The 24,212-nt window shown below is 37.1% G+C and overlaps 1 protein-coding gene across 4 annotated transcripts in view; it reads left to right on the forward strand.

The window, feature by feature from the left end:
• LOC106058048 (uncharacterized) overlaps positions 1-22,846 on the forward strand; it is a 58,362-nt gene extending 35,516 nt beyond the window's left edge. For all 4 annotated transcript variants that reach the window (XM_056022736.1, XM_056022738.1, XM_056022737.1 and 1 more), the window contains exons 2-10: positions 593-1,137; positions 1,276-1,444; positions 1,868-2,008; positions 3,820-4,049; positions 13,348-13,457; positions 15,399-15,455; positions 15,559-15,672; positions 16,273-16,392; positions 18,153-22,846. In XM_056022736.1, the coding sequence (XP_055878711.1) occupies positions 593-1,137; positions 1,276-1,444; positions 1,868-2,008; positions 3,820-4,049; positions 13,348-13,457; positions 15,399-15,455; positions 15,559-15,672; positions 16,273-16,392; positions 18,153-18,314 (1,648 nt within the window). In that variant the 3' untranslated portion in view covers positions 18,315-22,846. The remainder of the gene's footprint in view (positions 1-592; positions 1,138-1,275; positions 1,445-1,867; positions 2,009-3,819; positions 4,050-13,347; positions 13,458-15,398; positions 15,456-15,558; positions 15,673-16,272; positions 16,393-18,152) is intronic.
• The last annotated feature ends 1,366 nt before the right edge of the window (positions 22,847-24,212 follow it).

Below are 24,212 nucleotides of genomic sequence, written 5' to 3' on the forward strand. Positions count from 1 at the left end.
GCTTTTCCGATAACATGACAGTTCTTGAGGCTACCAGAAGGCGCAAGAGACTACCAGAGGCCGCTGTTTAAATAGCATTTTATTTCCATGAAAATATAGATCTATAATGAAAATTTTAATAGCAGTAGTAAAGTTGTTTTTTTTGGTAATCCATATATGTTCTATACTTTTGGACAGTAAGGGATATTATTCCGTAATTTTGAAACTTTGATTAGCTTCGGGTACACAATTCATATAGTTGGTCCAGAAAATAAGATTCAGATCGAATACCTCGAATTATCCCCCTTCTGTGTGGAATCAAAGACATTTTATCTCTACCATAGACTCGGATCAAGTTGAAACTTCGCACAATTATTCATTGTCGAAGACAATGCATGAATCAATCAAATAATAAACAAATGATTTAAGTAATTAGTGGCTATTGATTAATGTTGTTTTATATAGTAAAAGGGAGATAAATCTTGCAGTGTTGATAGATTGTGAGGTTTTTCCGTTTTATAAGCTTTGGTTGTTTGTTTTAAGTATTTCTTTTTTATTTTGCTTTTTTTTTTCTTGAAGAAAGTGTGTAACATTTTTTTTCTTTTTGTTACAGTGACGCTGGGTCAGAGTGCTCTATACCTAGTTTCCAAGAAAATTGCCGTGTACCTCTGATGATGGACACTGACCACCCAAAACAGGACAGCCTTGATGAAGTGGATGCAGTTGGATACCTAGAGGCCAACAATACAGCAGGCCACGTCACTGGCAACGGAGTACGCCCCTGTGCTATTCCACCTATGCCCACAAAGAAGCCTCGGGTTTTCACCAAGCAGAAAGACGTTCAACTTACCGACTCGGAATTGTTAGCAGACGACCAAGAGAAGCGTTACCGTGGCGCGAGCTTGATCAAACCTCAAACTTTGTGGACCAATCAACGCGCGAATGGTCAGGAGAGTTGCCAGGGGGGCGCTGCCTGTGCTAACGGACACAGTGAGGATTATCAAAACGACCCCACGAACTATCTGACCCCAACCGAATCTCCGCACTACTCGGGATCTTTTTTTCGCTTCTCCACTGATGAAACAGCCACCGGTTCAGATGATAGTAATCAAATTAGAGGTCAACGTTCAAGGACACCATTTACACGGTTTGACTCAGGTAATTGAATCTTTTTTTAAAACATTGCTATTTTTAATTCCTAATTTTGCTCACGTGACATTGATAAAGACCAATGGAAGAGGAGATTATTTTGTGGATAGGTCGTAGAATCTAAGACTGAAAGTTCCTTCCTTGCAGGTGTAGACTGCACCACAGAACGAGGCTCGACCAGCACGACCATCAGTAACATACCTTCGGAATCCCCACGCTCTATAACCAACCCCCGACTGTCGACCCACCAGGAACAACACTACGAGGACATAGACACCTACAGCAAAAAACAGCCGCCCAGTGAAGGCAAGAAAGGGTTAGTACTTGACAATCATGTTTCATTTCATTTTATTCACCAAGAATAGAGATGGAGGCGCGGTGGCCGAGTGGTAAAGCGCTTGGCTTCTGAACTGGGGGTAGGGGGTTCGAATCATGGTGAAGACTATCATTTTTTTCATTTCGGGAACTTTGGGACGCCTCTGAGTCCACCCAAATCTAATGGTTACCTGACATTAGTTGTGGAAAAGTAGAGGTGGTTGGTCGTTGTGCTGGCCACATGATACCCTCGTTAACCGTGGGCCTTAGAAACAGATGACCTTCATAAGGTCTGAAAGGGAAACTTTTACTTTAGAGATGTCACATTATTATAATTGACAAATGTTAGTGGACATAAACAGTTAATTTAATTATATAATTGCATTTCATTTTTTTTTTCTTTTAAAACATTTTTCCTCAATAGGATTACAAGCAATTCTATTTCGAGTAATGGTTCTTGTTTGCGAGCAACGACAACTCGTCCATTACCGGAAGTAAATGCCTTCAGACGAGATACTCTCGATAACGATGACAACGAACCTATACTCAATTCTTCTATTGCTGAGTAAGTAGCATAGACACATAGACATAAATAAATATAGACTGGAAGTTATTTTTATTTGGGGGGAGTCAATATGTTTTATGTACTATATCTATGTGAAAAAAAAAATGGCGGCGATTGAGCTATAAATTCTAGGACTAACATTTCAGCCAATATATACCTTTGATCTTTTGTTTTGAAAAGTGCAAAACTGCCATATTCCCAATATTTTGTCTTTGTTTTATAATCATAGACATAGGCAAATATATATAGGTTTGTGATGTGGATCTACAAACTGATCTTTTCCCAAATATTTCCGATAATAATTTGTTCTTTATCGTCCAGTCTATATATATATATGTCTATGCATAGACATAAATAAATATAGACTGGAAAAAGGAAGTAACTTCATGTAACTTGAAAACATGTACATCTATTGTATTCGGATTTCCGAAATATGAAAAGTTGCATGATCTTCATTCTTAGAGATTAAACAAAACTACGACTACTAAGAAAACTGTCCTCGTTTAATGTTAGCGAAAAGGCCTTGGCTATGTTTTATCACGCTCACATCTGCAATATTTTAAGTTTCAATATCACTACCTGGTATGGCAATCTGAGCATTAAAAATAAAAATAAACTTAATAGAATCCTAAATGCTGCTGGCAAAATCATTGGCAAAAAACAAACCCCATTTGGGCAGTTGTTTGAGACAAACATCTATAAAAAAGCTAACAAGATCCTCGAAATAAAGAATCACCCTAACCCTTTGTGATTTTACCATCACAAAAGAGATACAAGACACCGATAGCAAAGACAAACAGACACAAACACTCTTTTGTTCCCCTGGCAATCAAATCATTAAATAAGAACAATCTGGTATAAAATTTGTCACATGTAAATTATGAGTGAGTCTGGTGTGAATGTACACTTTGGTTTCTTATAGTTATAATGTTTTTTGTTTGGTGTAATGCACAAATTGTAAGATACATTTCCTTACGGATAATAAAGATTATTATTATTATTATTATTATTATTTACAATATATATATAGGTGTGTATAGATATGAATACTTAACTTTTATACTGCTCATAAATGCTTTATAATAAAGTACACAAAATTGCAAGTCACAAATTTTCGTTTCATAAAACTCTTTAATTGGCCAGTCTATATTTATTTATGTCTATGGTAAGTAGCTTAATCTTTTCTGTCCTAAATTTTTAACCAAAATTTTGAGGTACAATTTATTGCGTTGTGAAGTGTGCCACACTTATTAACAACAAGATACATCCCGTCATTTCAGCTGTCTGAGCTCTTGTGTTTTAAGATCTTAAATAGTGCTAGTCCTAGATCTAGATTCTGTGTATTATCACTGTAGTGTATTATGGGTGAAAGACATTCTTTTAACAAAATACAATGCTAAGAGAATGCAGTGCATCTCAGTCTTAAAAAAAAAAAAGCTTCTGTAATGCGGTTAGTCGTTGTGCTGGCCACATTTCACCCTCGTTAACCGTAGGCCACAGAAACAGATGACCTTTACATCGTCTGCCCTATAAACTACAAGGTCTGAAAGGTGAACTTTACTTTACTTTACATTACATAAGACATAAGGGAAAGAGCTGGTGAATTACATACGTATCTCTTAATACTACAAGATTTATTCCCATTTTAATAGAAAACAATTAAAAAAAAAAATATTTGGCTTGTTTCAGTTTGATATCAGTGTTTTAATAGCCGGCCACGATGCCAACAGTCCAACCACGTGACTTCGATTTAAAAAAAAACAAAACAATAACAGTTGATGTAGGATACTAACTTGTTTTGTCTTTTTCAGGACAGTATCGAGTACTCTTAATGATCCCACCTTGAACTTTGACCCACGGCTGGCCACTCTGCCGCATACATACACCCAGTTAGACATCGGAGCGCCACGTGGCACCCCGGCAAAGAAAGTCTCTCCAAAAGAGCGCCAGAGATGCTGCGCGGCCTTCACCCTCCCAGTCGTCCTTGTTTTTATCATTTCCGTCTCAGCCTTGACCTTGAGCATTTACGTTCTCATTACCAGTAAGTAGATTTTTTTTTTGTGTGTACACGTGTGTGTATGGAGCGAGAATGTGTGTGTCACACTGTGTGTGTGCGTGTGTGCGTTTATGTGTTAAAAATGTATGACTGCAGTGTTTCCATTTGCATCAGTATTGCAGGGTATTCTAAAAATTGAATTGCTTTTAAACAGCGAAACTAATTATGTAATGAAACTTTAATATAGCGAAACTATAATATAACGAAACCATAATATGGCGAAAACTCTCTTGCTTTTAGCATGCTGTGCGCGCTACGGCCCAATATCCTGTGTGGACTAAATAGGGGAGGGGAGGTTGTAAGGCTTTACTTGAATGAATGTGGTTCTTTGTGTTATGCTAGCACCTCTTCTGGTACTATTAGAATGCTCACGGTGTGTTAATGGACCTCATTCACCAATCGTAAACAAACAACATTTAGCCACGTGGTGCTCTATCTCTTCTATATAATTTACGATCTCATGTTTAATTCATGATGGTTGTCACGTGACAGTTTTTTTTCGTTGTTTTATCAATAAGATCACGTGACTAAATGTTGTTTGTTTACGATTGGTGAATGAGGTCCATTAAATGTCCCTCTTCACGCTGAATTTTTTGTTGCGTAGGTCCCCATGTAAATCTACTGTAGCATGCGCAGCGGCCACACCCCGGAAACGGCTTTGACTGGCCGGCTAAACCAGGTAGAGGGTATCTGACGTGTCCATGGCACTCAGTACACTGAGGTTCTGTCAAACCTAGCATGTGAAGTCTGGACTTGGCGGCCTGTGCGTAACGTCACAAAACTAGACTAATCGGACAGAATGGCAAGTACCAGCACAGTGCTGTGGAGTACTCAAGAGCAGGACAAGACACACAGAAAGTCTCTGGTCATCCACTGCACCCAAACTTGTCCCCGGACGTCTTGACCAAATCTTGCTTCCGGAAAAGGACGGGCTTTAGGGCGAGAGAGTGAAGTCGACGTGTTGCGCGAATCCTCCTCACTTTAATCCAAATTCCAGCGCAAGTCACTTGTCATCCCCCCCCCCAACACATTCCGGGCTCACATAGATCTCACCAGCCACATGAGGAGGCATAAAACCCCAGTGCAAAGCCCTCAGCCCCCTGGATGACAAAGTGGTCATCATCGAACCACGATGGACGAACTATATAAATCTACTGAGTTATATGACCACAACATGTGGATCGAAGAATAAACACAAACGTAGCAGACATGGTTCTATTTGACACAAGTAATAATTCATGATATACTGGCAACTTCAGCCATTAAGAAATAGCGTAGAAAGCTTCACATAAAATAATTGTGTAATCCAAATGAATTCATCAAACACATAGCTAATAATACTTTCATCTTAAATACAAGGCACGTCGGTCTTCAACAATATTTCTGAGGTCTACTACTTGACTATGTGATTAATAATAATAATAATAATAATCTTTATTGATTAACTACCCAACAATTCAACTGTGGATCTTTGTTTTTCGTGTGAAACTTCATGAGCGTGAATATACCATGTACTTTGTGCTTCCCACCTAATACATTCGCAATAGCTATAAATGATGATGTGACCGGGATATCTGGGAGAAGGTTTTCCGTGCTGCCTATAGGCGCTCAGTAAACACATTTCTGCTCGAGTCGAGTGTCGAACTCAGTCCCCTTGGTAGATAGCCACACACGCCACAATCTGTTATACAAAGAAGCGTGGTCGAGAGGCCGAGTGCGCTTGAACTTGGCTTGGCTACCTAGAAGGGGGCTCGAGGTTCGACACTCGACTCGGGCAGAGTTGTGTTTACTGAGCGCCTAAAAGCAGCACGGAAAACCAACAAGATATCCCCCCCCCCTTTTTTACCTTTACCTATCCCTTAGTCTGTTGGACCGTTGGGGCACCAGGCAAGATTTGTCGACCGTCTTTCTCCATTCCTCCCTTTATTTTTGCCTTATTTAGAACCTCTCTCAATGGCAGGCCCGTCCATTCTTTAATGTTGTCCTCCCATCGCTTTTTCTGTCTGCCTCTTCTTCTTTTTCCTGGCCACTGTTCCCTCCCCCCCCCCCCCCACTGGTCCACAAATGAGATTGGACCAAAAGCGGCTCTGAGCATGCTATAAGCATGAAAGTAGCGCTATATAAAAGCTATAATAAGATTACGGCAACTGCTTGGCGCTCAACAAACGAACCAGTTTCACTCTAAGAGGCTTTCTTTGCCCTGACCTCTGAACTTCTGAAACCCAATGTTCTGAACTGAAGTCATAACTACAACACTATTGGCTACTCGACACTATTTAGCCCTTGGCTAAAAATGACACCGATCGCAACAGTGACCATCGCGTGTGCATGTAGCAAGGTATTTCACTGTTCGCTCTTAGTTGACTATATCTTATTTTGGATATTACAAACGTGTCAATCTAGTCATGCATGTTTACCAATGACTTTAGCTCAGCTAAGTCGTTGGTTTTCCTGGCTGATTCAGGCAACCCATTCCATGCTCTAATGGCACTTATGATACAGTTCATAACGTTGCAATACAAATGTTCGAGCAATATCATCTTACAATATCATCTGACAATATCGTCTGACAATATCACCTTACAATATCACCTGACAATATCGACTGACAATATCGTCTGACAATATCGTCTGACAATATCACCTGACAATATCATCTGACAATAGCATCTGACAATATCATCTGACAATATCATCTGACAATAGCATCTGACAATATCATCTGACAATATCATCTGACAATAGCATCTGACAATAGCATCTGACAATAGCATCTTACAATATCATCTGACAATATCGTCTGACAATATCATCTGACAATATCATCTGACAATAGCATCTGACAATAGCATCTGACAATATCATCTGACAATAGCATCTTACAATATCATCTGACAATATCGTCTGACAATATCACCTTACAATATCATCTGACAATATCATCTGACAATATCATCTGACAATAGCATCTGACAATAGCATCTGACAATAGCATCTGACAATATCATCTGACAATATCATCTGAAAATAGCATCTGACAATATCATCTGACAATAGCATCTGACAATAGCATCTGACAATATCATCTGACAATATCATCTGACAATAGCATCTGACAATAGCATCTTACAATATCATCTGACAATATCGTCTGACAATATCATCTGACAATATCACCTGACAATATCACCTGACAATATCATCTGACAATATCATCTGACAATATCATCTGACAATAGCATCTGACAATAGCATCTGACAATAGCATCTGACAATAGCATCTGACAATAGCATCTGACAATAGCATCTGACAATAGCATCTGACAATATCACCTGACAATATCATCTGACAATAGCATCTGACAATTGCATCTGACAATATCATCTGACAATATCATCTAACAATATCATCTGACAATATCATCTGACAATATCATCTGACAATATCATCTGACAATATCACCTGACAATATTATCTGACAATATCGTCTGACAATATCATTTGACAATATCATCTTACAATATCATCTGACAATATCATCTGACAATATCATCTGACAATATCATTTGACAATATCATCTGACAATATCACCTGACAATATCATCTGACAATATCACCTGACAATATCATCTGACAATATCATCTTACAATATCGTCTGACAATATCATCTTACAATATCATCTTACAATATCATCTGACAATATCATCTGACAATATCATCTGACAATATCATCTTACAATATCACCTGACAATATCACCTGACAATATCACCTGACAATATCACCTTACAATATCACCTTACAATATCGTCTGACAATATCGTCTGGCAATATCATCTGACAATATCATCTGACAGTCAAGTCAAGAGCACTGACAAAGCTGTATTCCCTTAGCACACTAATGGACCTCATTCACCAACCGTAAACAAACATTTAGCCACGTGGTGCTATATCTCTTCTATATAATTTACGATCTCATGTTTAATTCATGATGGTTGTCACGTGACAGTTTTTTTTCGTTGTTTTATCAATAAGATCACGTGACTAAATGTTTGTTTACGATTGGTGAATGAGGTCCATTAAACACAGAGCATATGCCACACGTTCTCACACTGTCCTATGCTACATCTCTTCTAAGAATTCTAACAGATTCTCACACTGTCCTATGCTACATCTCTTCTAAGAATTCTAACAGATTCTCACACTGTCCTATGCTACATCTCTTCTAAGAATTCTAACAGATTCTCACACTGTCCTATGCTACATCTCTTCTAAGAATTCTAACAGATTCTCACACTGTCCTATGCTACATCTCTTCTAAGAATTCTAACAGATTCTCACACTGTCCTATGCTACATCTCTTCTAAGAATTCTAACAGATTCTCACACTGTCCTATGCTACATCTCTTCTAAGAATTCTAACAGATTCTCACACTGTCTTCTAGAGTCTGTCCAATTTTTACAAAGCTTATATCAACTCACTTTGTCTGTCTGGTCAAAAGTTTCTACACGTTATTTCTCCCAATCTCGGCTCAAGCTGAAATTCTGCGCAATTATCTCTTTTACCTGACAACACTAGAATTAATTTTAAAGAATGATCCATTAGTTAATTAACTATTGGTCATGAATTATTTTTTGTTTTGGTATCGCGAACAAGGGAAAGAAATTGTACTTGACTGAAGCGGTGGTATAAGCTAATTACTTCCCTTCATAGGTCGCCGCTCGACATTGTAATAAACAATATATAACTATACCATCTTCTCTAGTCATAAGTACCTCTCTAGCAGGTTGCTCCCCCCTCCCCCACCTTTTTTTTGTAAGTTCTTTTAAAAACCAATTGCGGTAAAATCCAGCCATTTTCCCAACTGGTCCAGTTATAATAAAGCTAATAATACTTTCATCTTAAATACAAGACACGTCTGTCTTCGACAATATTTCTGAGGTCTACTACTTGACCATGTGATTAACACCCCACAATAAACAAGATATAACTATACCATCTTCTCTAGTCATAAGTACCTCTCTAGCAGGTTGTTCCCCCCCCCCCCCCCCCAGCTTTTTTTGTAAGTTGTTTTTTTTTTTAAACCAATGACGCTAAAATCCACCCATTTACCTAACTGGTCCAGTTAAGTGACAAGATCATAGTGTATCGATAACAATGAACAGAAACAATAGGTCAATATTGTTGTAACCCTGGTGGTGACACAGATGGGGGTAGTGCTGTGTGTGTTTTTAGCCTACCCAAATCGCCACAGTCCAGCGCAGGACGAGCGGTCAGCCGTGACCAGTGACAGTACACGCCAGTTCGGCAAGGACCCAATGTCGTAAATATTACGCACGCAAGTCACGGCGAAAGTGATCAACTGGAGTGGTCAAGAAGGTTCGAGTAGGCCAGTAGAGACACTATATAAGAGCGAGTGGGTCAGAAAGACTTCACTTCACGTTGCCTCGCAATGTGACCAGTACGAGGCGAGAACCCGCACGGTGTGTGAAGTCAGGCGGAGCAAGACTAGGTTTTTGTAAAGACGGTGTTAATGTTGTTGCCAATTGCGATGTATTTGAAATTAAACTGCTACTGTTACTTTGGAGCCCTGAGTTGTGAGGTTCTTTAAGTTCGTTGTGTAGTGTGGTGCAGTTTGAAGAGAGCCTGGATAGAAGGAGAGTCGTAACAATATATTACTAATCGCACAACTTTATTGTTGTTGGTCTAGATCTATTACAGATTTAATTACATGGCTGATCCAAACTAATTGATACAATTACACCTCGTATAAGCTTTTTTTTTTTTAAGTATTTTTTTTTATGCTTTACTTGTTTTAAATTGATTTTATATTGTTCCTCTTTATGTACTTATAGCTTACGATAAGTCCCAATCTCAAATATTCAGAAAGACAAAGGCACATTCCTCGTCCCATATGCTAGGACAAATTTGTGTAGGCCCTACATATGCTCCTTCTTCCCTAGTGCTATTAGAGCATGGAATGGGTTGCCTGAGCCAGCCAGGAAAACCAGTGACTAGGCAGAATTTAGGTCGTTGGTTAATATGCATGACTGAATGCATAATGCGTAGGACGTAGTCATCTTCTTTTTTTGAAGTAACGTCTGTATTTTATAAGATAAGTGGAGGGAGGTATCTGGGAGAATATTTCCGTACTGTCTTTGGCACTCAGCAAACACAACTGCCTGGCTGCCTGGTCGTGCGGTTTGCGCGCTGGACTGTCGTTCAGATTTATCGATGGTCCCGTGCTCAAACCCTGCCCGCTCCCATCCCCCGTCGTCCTGCGGTAGGTTTGGACTAGGAAGTAATTATCTTCAACTCTGAAGGAAAACCCGAAACATGTCAAACATTTTACAAACTCTGCTTGAGTCGGGACTCGAACTCGAGCCCCCTTGTTAGGTGGTGTATTGGACGTGTTGTGTATAGATATGGTTGTAAGACTTCCATTACTCTGCCGACGTTTTTGGGTATCTTGTGCAGGCGTAGTGCAGAGGAAGAGTGCTTGTAACACAACACCATCACATCTACATGTGAAAGTCCAGGCTGATCATTTAGCTTAAGTCTGCTAAAGTTTAGTGCAGAACGGGCCACAGTCGAGTCTCTGTCGCTCCTTGATGTTATCGCGCCCTAGTCCCAGTGTCAACTGTCTAAAATAATACGAAATCAAAATGAACTCCACCACAGTGACGGCGCGTTCAAAGTCCGTCAGCTAAAGTGTGTCACTGTGCTAAATGTCTATCACAGTGGCCAGGCCGTAGCCAAGTGATTTTGGACACTTAGCCACACATCCCGTGTTGTCACTCAAACCCCAAGAGCCCCTTTCCTTGCTCGGCATCCACAGCCAAAAATGGGGGGGGGGGGAAGTAGCCCATGATATTTTCTTAGAGCCTTTAGCTGTCCTTGTGTTTTCAAAGAGGTCAGTTCATAGTGTATCTAAAGGGGGGAAAAAAAAGGCGAAAACCTCATAGGAAATACAAATAATACGATAGGTTTTCAAAGTGAAGATCAGATTTCACGGCCATCTTTTGAGTTCACGACAATGAGATTGTGATCAACTTCAACCAGAAAGGAGCTGCATATAGCACTAACACCTTTCTGAGTCATGTCTTGATCCAACGTCAAGAACATGTACTACACACGGCAGTTGTCAGTCATTTGTCTTCCATTTATTGACCAAAGGCTTTCTTACGCTTTGACCCATGACTATGTATGAAGCTGTTTCTCTCAATATCAAACTGTTTAACTTCTAAGCTAAAGCCTATGTCAAACTCTTTTAATAAAAAAGTTGTTGTGCCAGTCACGTGTTAAAAACAATGATAATTATGATACACATGTAGGCTAGCATATACGATGCCGCTGTTTTCGCCATATCCTACTTGGATAGCTTAACATCATTGTGTTACTTATAGAATACAGACGTTTCTTCAAAAAATGATTATTAGGCTACGTCCTACGCGTGTCCTTAGGCCAATCTAGTCATGCATGTTTATCAATGACGTAAATTCTGCAAAGTCGTTGGTTTTCCTGGCTGACTCAGGCAACACCTTCCATGCTCTAAGAGCGCTCTTCTATGATAATGCCTGCTAACTTTAGTTCACAAAACGTTTGCATGAAACAACTTTTGGACTGAAGAAACAAGAGAGGGGGGGGGGGGGGAGAAAGCACTGAGTTGAGCAAAGCGAGAGAAAATTTCAGCTTGAAGAAGCAGTAATTAATACTCTCAAATATCGTTATCGGAGGCGCTGTGGCTGAGTGGTAAAGCGCTTGGCTTCCGAACCGGGGTTCGAATCCTGGTGAAGACTGGGATTTATAATTTCACGATCTTCGGGTGCCTCTGAGTCCACCCAGCTCTAATGGGTACCTGACATTAGTTGGGGAAATGTAAAGGCGGTTGGTCGTTGTGCAGGCCACATAACACCCTTGTTAATCGTAGGCCACAGAAACAGATGACCTTTACATCGTCTGCCCTTAGACCACAAGGTCTGAAAGGGGAACTTTACTTTTTTTTTTATATCGCTATTGAAATAACTTCACTGATACAATCTTCATTTAGTCTCTTTACTGATACACTCTTCATTTAGTCTCTTCACTGATACAATCTTCATTTAGCCTCTTCACTGATACACTCTTCATTTAGTCTCTTCACTGATACAATCTTCATTTAGCCTCTTCACTGATACACTCTTCATTTAGCCTCTTCACTGATACACTCTTCATTTAGTCTCTTCACTGATACAATCTTCATTTAGTCTCTTCACTGATACAATCTTCATTTAGTCTCTTCACTGATACACTCTTCATTTAGTCTCTTCACTGATACACTCTTCATTTAGTCTCTTCACTGATACACTCTTCATTTAGTCTCTTTACTGATACAATCTCCATTTAGTCTCTTTACTGATACAATCTCCATTTAGTCTCTTCACTGATACAATCTTCATTTAGTCTCTTCACTGATACAATCTCCATTTAGTCTCTTCACTGATACAATCTCCATTTAGCCTCTTCACTGATACAATCTCCATTTAGTCTCTTCACTGATACAATCTCCATTTAGCCTCTTCACTGATACAATCTCCATTTAGTCTCTTCACTGATACACTCTTCATTTAGTCTCTTCACTGATACACTCTTCATTATGTTGAGCAGTGAGATTCATAACAAACGAATATTCACATTTGACTAGAGTAACACCTTTAGTAAAATCACTAAATTTAGAAAGCCTTCAGGACAGCAGACTCAAAAGTTAAGTAGCAATTATACATAAAACACTGAACCATAATCTTCAAATACAAAAATAAAATTTAATAAAATACCCAGAAAGACACAAAGATAAAGGCACATTCCTCGTCCCATATGCTAGGTCAAATTTGTACAAATACTCCTTCTTCCCTAGTGCTATTAGAGCATGGAATGGGTTGCCTGAGCTAGCCTGGAAAACCAGTGACTTGGCAGAATTTAAGTCATTGGTTAATATGCATGACTAAATGCATGACGCATAGGACGTAATCATCTTCTTTTTTTGAAGTAACGTCTGTATTATATAAGATAAGATACAATCTTCATTTAGCCTCTTCATGATTTCTATCTCTGTTCTCGCCTCTTCTTTGATATCTTCTCAATTTCGATGAGTGTCTCTCAAAACACTGAATTGATTCTTCCCTTTTTTTTTGAAGTAACGTCTGTATTTTATAAGATAAGATAAGACGAGCGCACAACACACAATTCGTAACAACATAATAAATTTTAAATATCTATTTACTTACTGATTCTATAATTTAGGCAAGAGTAGATCTGAGATGACTGGGGTCTTCAGTTCTGATCATTCCAAACAAAACATGCAGCTGCTTGTGCAAGAACTTAACGATCGAATGTTGAAATTAGAACAAGAGGTGAGTGACCTAGACCTCTAGTTAGTAGCTTGTTTTTATAATGTATTACAACATTATCCAAGTTCGATCCAAAAGTAATCCCAAATGAAATTGTTTTCTCAAAGCAATGATAGATCTAGATCTAGGACTTGATGGCCATCTTTGAATTTATAGAAAATGTGATTATGTTTGAATTCAGAGAAGGAGTTTAAAGGGCCCATCAGCTAAATTTATTTATAGTTCTTTGTGAATATTTGGAACTTTTTTGTCTTCTTATCTTATATAATATAGACGATGACGATATTAAAAAGAAGATGATTACGTCCTACGCTTCATGCATTCAGTATCATCAGCTTAGTACCTTATGTTTAGTGTCCATCCAGGGAACACCTTATCTTTTAAAATGTGAGGCATGGTGGTTGAGGGGTAAAGCAATTGGCTTCCAAACCAGGGATCCTGGGCTCGTGTCCTGATAAAGATTCAGCTTTTTTACTTTTGGGAGCTTTAGTGCACCCAGCTTTAAAGGGTACCTGACATAAGTTGGGGATATGTAAAGGCGGTTTGTCATTGTGCTGGCCACAAGACATCCTCATTAACCATGGGCCAAAGAAACTGTTGACCTTTACATCATCTTCCCCACGAATCTCAAGGTCTGAAAAGGAATCTTTTTGTTCTATCTTATACAAATACAGACATTACTTCAAAAAAGAAGATGATTATTTCAACACAATTCAAAGTAAATATCTTCTCAGTCTAAGTGCCAAGATGTGGATTACTTTTATTCTGCCTGCTCTGCTAGTCTTGGGAAAGAAAAATCCTTAGGAAAATCTATGGTGCCATACAGGATGAAACAGGGTGAAGGACACGCACTAACCATGAGTTATATCAATTATATGAAGACCCACCAATAGTGAACGAAATAAAAAAGTACAGACTACGTTGGGCAGGTCACCTTGAAAGAATGTCAGACAACAGAGGGGCGAAAATCGTATACAGGCAAAAACCAAAAGGCAGGCGACCCAAAGGCAGACCCCGAATGCGATGGATAGATGACGTGGAAGCAGATCTGAAGCAGCTTGGGGTTAGGGCGTGGAGACGAAAGGCCCAGGAGAGATCTGAATGGAAGGATGTGTTAAAGCAGGCCAGAGCCCTCCATGGGCTGTAGCGCCACTTGGATGGATGGATGGCGCTGCTAGTCTTGACTGTTCATGGGATTAATATTAAAATATGGAAAGTATCCTGATTTGGAAACCACTGCACAGATCATATCAGCTATAGGACTGGCTATCTGATCCCTCAACTTGATCATAAGAAGAAAAAAAGAGGTTGTCAATTTCACTGTAATGTTGAAGCGAATTTTGGGATTTGGTGGCCAAGAGATGAATTGGTTTGGTTCTAAACCAAGGGGCCTTGGGATCGAATCTCAGTGAAGTCTGAGATTTTAAATTTTGCAGTTTTTTTTTTTTTTTTTGGGGGGGGGGGGCAGCCCCTAAGTTTACCCCATTCAAAGAGTACCTGACATTAGTGGGGGAAAGTAACAATGTCACTGTAATGTTGAAGTGAATTTTGGGATTTGGTGGCCAAGAGATAAATTGGTTTGGTTCTAAACCAAGGGGCCTTGGGATCGAATCTCAGTGAAGTCTGAGATTTTAAATTTTGCAGTTGTTTTTTATGGGGGGGCAGGGGGGCAGCCCCTAAGTCTACCCCATTCAAAGAGTACCTGACATTAGTTGGGGAAAGTAAAGGTGGTTAGTCATTGTGCTGGTAACATGAGACCCAATGTTAACTGTTGGCCATAGAATCAAATGAAATGGGTATTTTACTTTCTTTTTTTTTTTAAGTGAATTATGGAATCTTGATTTTTAAAATTCATTACAAAGTTCATAGTTAAAGTTAATGAAATTAAGTTTGAACAATTGAGAATTGTGTGTAACCAAAAGTTTGTTTCTTATTAAATTTCAGAACATTGCCTTGAGAAATCAACTGTCTGAGCATGCAAGCAAGCTGCTATTTATTGAAGTAGGTTAACACTTTTTGTCAGAATAGAAAGGCCTTTACCTTTCTTGCTTGACCCTTTCTGTTTACACATTTTTTTGTTTATCTTTGCCATCAATTTTTGCAGGATGATGTTGAGATCCTGTACAACACAACAGTCAACACAAGCTTAGCGCTTTATTCAATGAAAGATGTGTTGATGACTAGTATTAGCAACATTAGTCTTCTGCCTGGACCTCAGGTCAGTTCTTTAACTCTTTCTCTCCGTAATTATTTACCACGTTCTGGTGGAATCAACGCTGGTATCGTCAGTTAGGGGGGAAAGAGTTAAATTTTGTACATTTGAAACATAATTACAAAGCTTGCATCAACTCTCTCCGTCTGTCTGTCTGTCTGCCTAATTTCACACACCTTATTTCTCTCAAAACCATTTTCGGATCAAGTTGAAACTTTACACAATTATTTAATGTACCTAACAAAACATCAATTAAAAAATTATCCATTTAGTCAATTAATTATTGGTTAAGAGAAAATAAATCTTATTGTATTGATAGATATGAATATAAATGTACAGTTGTTTCCCTTATATACTACTTTTTTTTTTCTTTAAAGTATTTTTTTATTTTTAAGCATAAATTGACATAAATATTAGTTTCCAGCTTAGAAATCGTGATTTCATGATTATATAAGTGATCCTTTAGAGAATAGATTAAGGAAGTGAGTATAAAGTGAGTGGGGGAGAGAGCAGAAAGACACAGGAGTGAGGTGAAGATAAAAAGTGAGAGAGGATATTTGCGAGATGACTTCCCCTTAGTAGTCTAGCTATTCTCCTGATCTGCAGGGCAAGCCAGGGATAGTCAACTTCTCACTGTGTGTCAGCACATCCATCTCGAAAACAGCTCCATCCTCCACTACAGAACAAACTATTACAGACTTACAACCTGAAACAAGTGAGGCTAAAGTAAGAAAAATGTTTCCTTTTTATGTTGTTTTTGTGAAGTTTTTTTATTCTTCATATATTAATTTTATAATGAAGATAATTAGCCTTATTTCATGATAGACTTCCTCTTCTTCATCGTTCTCATTGTTATGTTTGAGTGTTCATATGACTAGACCAATACATGAGATGAACTGCGCAGTGGTTTCCAAATCAGGGAGCTCTCCATATAGTTTTCTTTCTATTGGGGTGATTTGGGGCCAATGTCTTATACGGGCCTCTTGGTAGAGAGAGCAGTTTTGGAGGACGTGGTCAGCATTTTCTGGTGATACTCCACATGGGCAGATTTCACTGGTTCCAATTTTGAGCTTCTGGAACATGTGTTGTCGCATTCTGTTGTGTCCGGTCCTGAGTTGAAAGATTAGACGTTGGTCTTGTCGGGATAGCTTATAGTAAGCATCATCTTTCTTGTGATTTGGATGGGAGCTCGTCCATTTCTCATTTATTTTATCTACAATTAATTTCTTCATTTCTCCTGGATAGAGTGCAGAGTTTACTTGTGACTTTGTTCTCCCACTCTTGGCGAGTGTGTCAGCCTTCTCATTTCCTGCTAGTTGTATGTGAGCATGATAGACTGAATTCAACTATTCTTGTACTTCTGTAACATTGAAGTCATCTACGGATGTATTTGTCTTGTGTTTAATGAATTAAAAACATTTAATATAGTAAAAATTAGAAAATATAACTATCAAATCAGCATAGTGTGTTTCCTCTTTTGGACCTCAGCTCCTTTCCTCCTATAAGAGACTGCATCGAAAAAGTAACGGTAAAATCCAACCACAACCAAACAGAACTCAATGCATCGTGACCTTTTTCAAAAACCCATGACCCCCCAACAACCTATGGGTCAGAGTTTACACACATGTATCCTCTAATAAATCTAAGGCAAACTGAGCAGCTGGCATACTAATTGAATGGTGCAATGGGGAAAGACTAAAAAGTCACTTGCAACTGGCAATTTCTCAGACAGCCATAGAGCAGAAAGGCAAGCACTTGAACTAGAACATTAAATTAGCACTAGTAAACTACCCATGTACACCAAACAGCCTAATTGTCTGATTGACTAATACCAAAACAGTCCTTTAAAGCCTGAAAAACTCTGATGCTTCCTTCCTATTGTAAAGCAACTCCAGACAGCTCTTGTAAATCTCAAAATCAACAGTTAGGAAACTGATCTTTAATGGATACCAGCACACATTGAAATAGTAGGTAGTGAAAAAGTAGCCTGGTTGTGCGGTTTGCGTGCTGGACTGTCGTTCGGATTTATCGACGGTCGAGGGTTCAAACCCTGCCCGCTCCCATCCCCTGTCGTCCTGCGGGAGGTTTGGACTAGGAAGTAAACTATCTTCAACTCTGAAGGAACATCCGAAACATGTAAAACATTTTACAAACAAACATACTGGCCAAAAATGGGTGAATGAACCAATAAATGAAAATTTCTCCCTACCTGGAAGAAATGAAAAAAATAATAAGAGTTGAATAAAATTTCAAGAAATATGATTCCTATTACAAACTGCCCTGACATGACCTATATATAATTTTTTGCCTCAGAACTGGACACAACAGAACGAACAGCATAGAACTGGAAACCACTTCGGGGTTCATCTTAGATAAGAACAACTTGTCTGAACCCTCCTAGGCAATTCTTGACTGATAGAATTTGTGTCAAGTTCTTTATTGTTATTATTTCATTCTAATATCATCTGTTTGTTTTGTGTCTACAGAAATATTTTGTGATGTTTGCATACTGTACATACATTGGTGCAACAGATGCCCAGCTAGTCTTTGAAGCAAGAACTGGCCAGTACAAGTGTTTGTGTTATGGACAAATCAATAGCAAAACATTTACAGTGTGTACGGTACATGTCATGATGTGTCCACGATAACTGACTGGACTGCTCACAAGTGGACAAGATTTAAATAATGTTTTGATTTTGGAACATAGTTTAAATTGGAAAAAAATTATTGGTTCATCCAATGAAGTCTAAGGAACTAAAAATATTTTTGTCTTATTAATGAGATCTGTTGAGCATAAACACTTTAAGAGCCTTCTGTGATTTAACAAGAATCATTGTTGTCTATAGTTACAGTCTTATTCACTGTTTTCTTTGGTAATCCAAGCTATCAGTTAATAGTTTATGAACAAAATCTTTAATATTTTTTTTTGTAGTTCAACTACAGTATTTTGAAATTATTTTGAATACATTTCAAACTAATCTTGCCAAAAACCTTGAGGCTACACCAAAGATTGCTATAACTGACTTGTTATTTTTTGTTATCATGTTTTTTTTAATGGTTTGAACATTACTATTGCTCTCTGTTGAACTTATTTCTGTTACTGTATTTTTTTATATTTATAAAGTATTTTTATCATTGTCTTTCTGAAAATTTGTTGTGCTACAGTAAGAAAAAGGTAATTACAAATATATGGCTGCCTGGTCATGTGATATGTGCTCTCGACTGTTGTTCATTTGTCATGATCGCCCTGGACTCTTCCTGCTGCCATCTCCCATTGTCATGCGGGAGGTTTGGGCTAGGATGTTCTTATCTTCAAATCTGAAGAAACATCCGAAACGTGTAAAACAAAAAAATACAAGCTTTACTATTTTAAAGACATCGACACTATTGCATTTGTGTGTATTTCATCTTCAACCATATCTCACAATTTTTTAATGCTGTACGAGATCAAAAAATGAGCTTTTCATTTCATGCTACAACTTTTTTGTGTTGAAATATCTTTCCTTGGCTTCACTTTCTTTCTCATAACAGTTCAATGTATCTGCTTATCTACTGAATATAGGACTTGGCCATTCCCATGTGCCTTTAAGTTCTTTGTTTAAGATTGAATTCAGCCAGCTTAATAGCCTTCTTGGCTGAATTTTGTGTCTAAATTTAGACATGTTATCAATCTATGTATAGTCGTGTGTGAAGCAGTCCTTGACCTTGTTCAATACTAGAATATGCATCCTTTGTTTAGCACCTTGCAATGGACCTCATTCATCAATGGTAACATTTAGCCACGTGGCGCTCTATATCTTCTATATAATTTACGATCTCATGTTTAATTCATGATGGTTGTCACGTGACAGTTTTTTCATTGTTTTATCAATAAGATCACGTGACTAAATGTTGTTTGTTTACGATTGGTGAATGAGGTCCATTCAAGAAAACTTTCTAAAAACTAAGACAACCCAACACTCAAGTGAATATTTTTGCAAAAGTCTCACCATTGGTCACTTTACAAATATTCTGGGTCTGAAGATAAGGTAAATAAAATAAATAAATTACCAATAGCATATACAAAAAAAAACAAAACATAACTTCCAAATACAAAAACATTACCAAATAAAAAAGGAATGTTGAGCAGGTTGCTTGAATCAGCCAGAAAAACCATTGACTTCTATCTCTGTCATGAAGATCAATATTCATATATATTAGAAGGATGCATTCTCATTGATAAAATAAATTTTATAGTTGCTAACTTGATGATGATGAATACAATTCATGATTCTAAGCCTAACTTATGTGGGATTCTAAGGCATAAGAATTCATTTGTTGGCATTTTGTGAGCATTTAATTAATTTTTTTTTTTTATTCGCGTCTGCTAACGTACATGCAGACATCTTTAGTTTTGCACCTGCAATATAAATCTTGTGCAGCTATATAACACGGGGGCAAAAAGTATGTGAGTTTGCTGGGTTTTCTCTTTAAATGCTAAAATGGGAAGCTACTGTTTATTTTTCTTGTACTGTATATTTTAAAGCATTATGAGTGCAGAGTGTTTGCTTCAGCATTTAGTGACCAAACTTTTTATCTCCAAGCAAAGTTTATATCTAATATATATAATAATAATAATAACAATAATAATCTGTATTGTCCATATGGAAATTTGTCTTACAATTTGTGCATATACAATGCATAAATACTTAAAAGCATAAATATGTTTTTAGAACCCTTGAATATGCACCTTTTGTTTGTTTTTTTCTTTAGCATGTATTATATTAGCATTTCCAGGAAAACTTGAATAGAAAAAATGGAAGTTACAATGTTGGACTTGCAGTAATAGGACAGCATAGCAAATAACAGTTTAAATTGTCAGTTAAGATATATAACTAGTTTAAGCACTCTATAATAATGTTTGTAAATTATGAGCTAAGATTGGATATGATTGATTTTCCCCTTTTTGACATAACTTTAATCACTTTCATTTTCTAAAATCTGCACATAATTGTTCACTATTGAAAACGCAAACGTTTTTTTCTTAATTCCAAAGATTAATGAAGAGTGCAGTATTTTAAAGTGGCTCTGACCAACACATTTTACCACATCTGATGCCATTTTCTTTGTGGAGAGAGATGGTCAATTTAAGTTTCTTTTATTGTCTCTATCTGTTTTTTGATAGTAGTTTTTTTCTTGTTTCACTATGCTACAGACTTTTCAAGAATTCTCTGTCATATTTTGCAAACCTTTTTTCTGCCAAGTGCTTTTCTCTATGTCATTTAAGAGTAAGCTGGTAACTGAGCTGGTCTTTCAAACTTTTTCTGTTGCATCACTGTTAGCCTTTCTTCTTTATGATCATTAAAGAGAAAAGAGTGTATTTCTACAATTATATAGACTAGTCACCTACAAATAAGTTTTAATAATTTTCACTTCTAGTTTTCTTACCTTACCTTTTAATCTTTTTAAATGTATATTATACAAACTGCCTCTAAAGGGTTAGGTGTTAGTCATATCTGGCATTATTCAGTGACAAAACAATTTAGCACCATGCATTTAAGTTGTTGTTTTTTCGTTTCCAGATAAGAGCTGTTTGAGCTCTTAGGTCAATAAGTTATTGGAGTTATTGTCTGTTCTATCATTTCTTATGCATTGTTCAGAAGACATTTTTAAGTGTAGACTTAAATTATAAAATTACATTTTTATTAGTGTAATCAATCAATGGTTGTTATTGTAATGCAGTGTTTCCCAAAGTGGGGTATGTATAACCCCAGGGGGTACGGGAAGACTTTGGAGGGGGTAGGCGTTGCACCTCATGAACTATGCTGATGTTTTTAAATACCCATTTATTATGTTCTGCTTATAACTTAACGTGGGGGGTGGGTAAGGGGGCGAGGTGTTCTCAGCATTTAAAAAATTATTAAAAGTGTTACACATATATCAAATGTTTGGGAAACACTGTTGTAATGTAACTAGCCAATATTTTTCATCATATTGATAAAGCGATAAAGCGCTTTGCTTCCAAACAGGGGTCTGGGGTTCAAATCCTGATGAAGACTGGGATTTATAATTTCAGGATCTTCGGGCACCTGTGAGTCCACCCAGCTTTAATGGGTACCTGACATTAGCTGGGGAAAAGTAAAGGCGGTTGGTTGTTGTGCTGGCCACTTGACACCCTCATTAACCGTAGGTCACAGAAACAGATGACTTCTACATCATCTGCCCTATAGACCACAAGGTATGAAAGGGAAACTATTGATGTGATGTGTAATGATGCACTATCATGGTTATTTTAGTCTGAAGAGCCTGTTCATTAAGTGAAATATTTACTGAATATAGTTCACAACATGCAAATGAAAAAATCAGGCTTTCTCATGGTTTAGAAATTGACTAAATAGATGCCATTCTTTCACAGTCTCTAATATCATCTGTTGTCAACTTGTTTTTATACTGCTGATACTTGTTGAACAAAACATGTTCTTTCTTTATACTCCTGTATTTCTGAATGTGTATATAGACCTGTATTGAAAGCCAAAGTCTAAATGTGATATAAACTGACTAATATATGCCCTGGTCAGTAGTAATGACTTAAAAAAAAACACTATTAAAAGTTCTTTGCAAGTTTTAAGTCGTTTTTTTTTACACTCTTCTCCAAAAAGTGATTTAAGTTACTTAAAATCCATTGGCTGTAAAGCTGTTTAAAGCATGGAATCAAATGGTTTAAGCCATTTCCCCCCTGTGTATTTATATATATATATATAATATATATATATAATATATATATATATATATATATATATATATATATATATATATATATATATATATATATATATATATATATATATATATATATATATATATATATATATATCATTTTTTAATTGTAAATAAAAACATGGTTTTAGTCATTTCTGTGTGTTAGATTTTTAAAGTTTCTATTGATTTGTATAATTTAAGTTTAAAATATTTGTTAACTTTAAAATTATACTATAACAAATTTGTCCAAATAACAGGAAAAAAAAAACTAGCACAATTTACATGTCCAGATTCTTTGTTACATCCTGGTTGGACCAATACATTTTACTGTGAATTTTTTGAAGCCTGAATGAATGTTATAAGGTATTTGGTAATGCTTGAACATTGAAATGTAAATATTTTCTATTTCGACTATTTTGTTAATAAAAATAATTATGATCGATTTCCTTGTTTTGTTTCAGTATGATAGGCCTGCATTTGTATTAGATTATGTGAGCTACCTCTTCTTGATAAATGTGCATGATACATTTGTATTATTAAAAATAAATGAATAACAGCACCAGGGACCACATTTTTAAGAGAGAGAGAATTAAAATGCTGCGAAAATATGGGCATGCGCCGACACCGAGGCTCGAACCTGTGACTCTGGCTTCGACACCACCGCCTAGCGATAACGCACCAAATTACCACCCCAGTGGTCAAAGGTCACAAGCCCCAGCTAGCCCCTCCCCCACCCTCGCAGCATCTGTTCACTAACAACTTCGATAGAGCCGACACAGACTGCCGTTAGGCATGTATTAGACAAACGATGGCTCTATCTAATTGTATATCTCTCACAAAGACAAGTGGACAACATAAACACATGACATATAGAAGCTTCAGGGGTACGAGCATAGAGTTGAAGCTAGGTGCTGAAACAAATGTGATACATACATATATTAAACATAAATGAATAACATAATAATGAATTCGACACCACCGCCTAGCGATAACGCACCAAGCGAAACTAACCTCTAGACCATCGAATGTCCAAAAAAACATTCTTCTGATCCAGAGTCATTTCGCCCGTATGCAAATTACCACCCCGGTGGTCAAAGGTGGTGTCGAATCCAGAGTCACAGGTTGAGCCTCGGTCGGCGCATGCCCTTATTTTCGTAGCATTTTAATTCACTACTTTCTCTCTTAAAAACTTGATCCCTGGTGCTGTTATTCATTTTATGTTTAATATATGTATGTATCATTTGTTTCAGCACCTAGCTTCAACTCTATGTTTACATTTGTATTAGATTGTGTTAGCTGCCTTTAATGTGCTTATCTTTGATATAAGGTTTATGCCTACGTTAGAATTAATTTATAGAATACGACTAACGAACTGTTACGTTTTCTTTGGTTCACTCTGCAGCTTCCCACAAGCAATGAAATTGACAACTACTAGAAAATATATATAGTGTCGTCCATTATATGAATCTTACTTAATTTCATTTAAATAATTGACTTCTATCTATTTTAGATTAACTTTTGACCTAGTTACATAAACCGTTTTCTTTTTATTTATTTTTTACTTTTTTAGAGTTGATGAAAACTGTACCAAAATTAAATGATATTAGGCCTACTTATCTAGAGATGACGCTGATTTTGATAGTATCTTTGGATAGGTAACTCGTCTAGTTAGCAATTTAAATTATCATATTTAATGAAACAATTAATTCAGATTATGACTTTTACAAATCTAAAAAAATTATTCATCTTACATAAAGTTTTAAGGTAACAAATAATTTGGAAGGTTTTTGTTTGAATTTTTTTGGTCG

This window comes from Biomphalaria glabrata, chromosome 3 (genome assembly GCF_947242115.1).
Source record: "Biomphalaria glabrata chromosome 3, xgBioGlab47.1, whole genome shotgun sequence".
NCBI classification, from domain to species: Eukaryota; Metazoa; Mollusca; class Gastropoda; family Planorbidae; genus Biomphalaria; species Biomphalaria glabrata.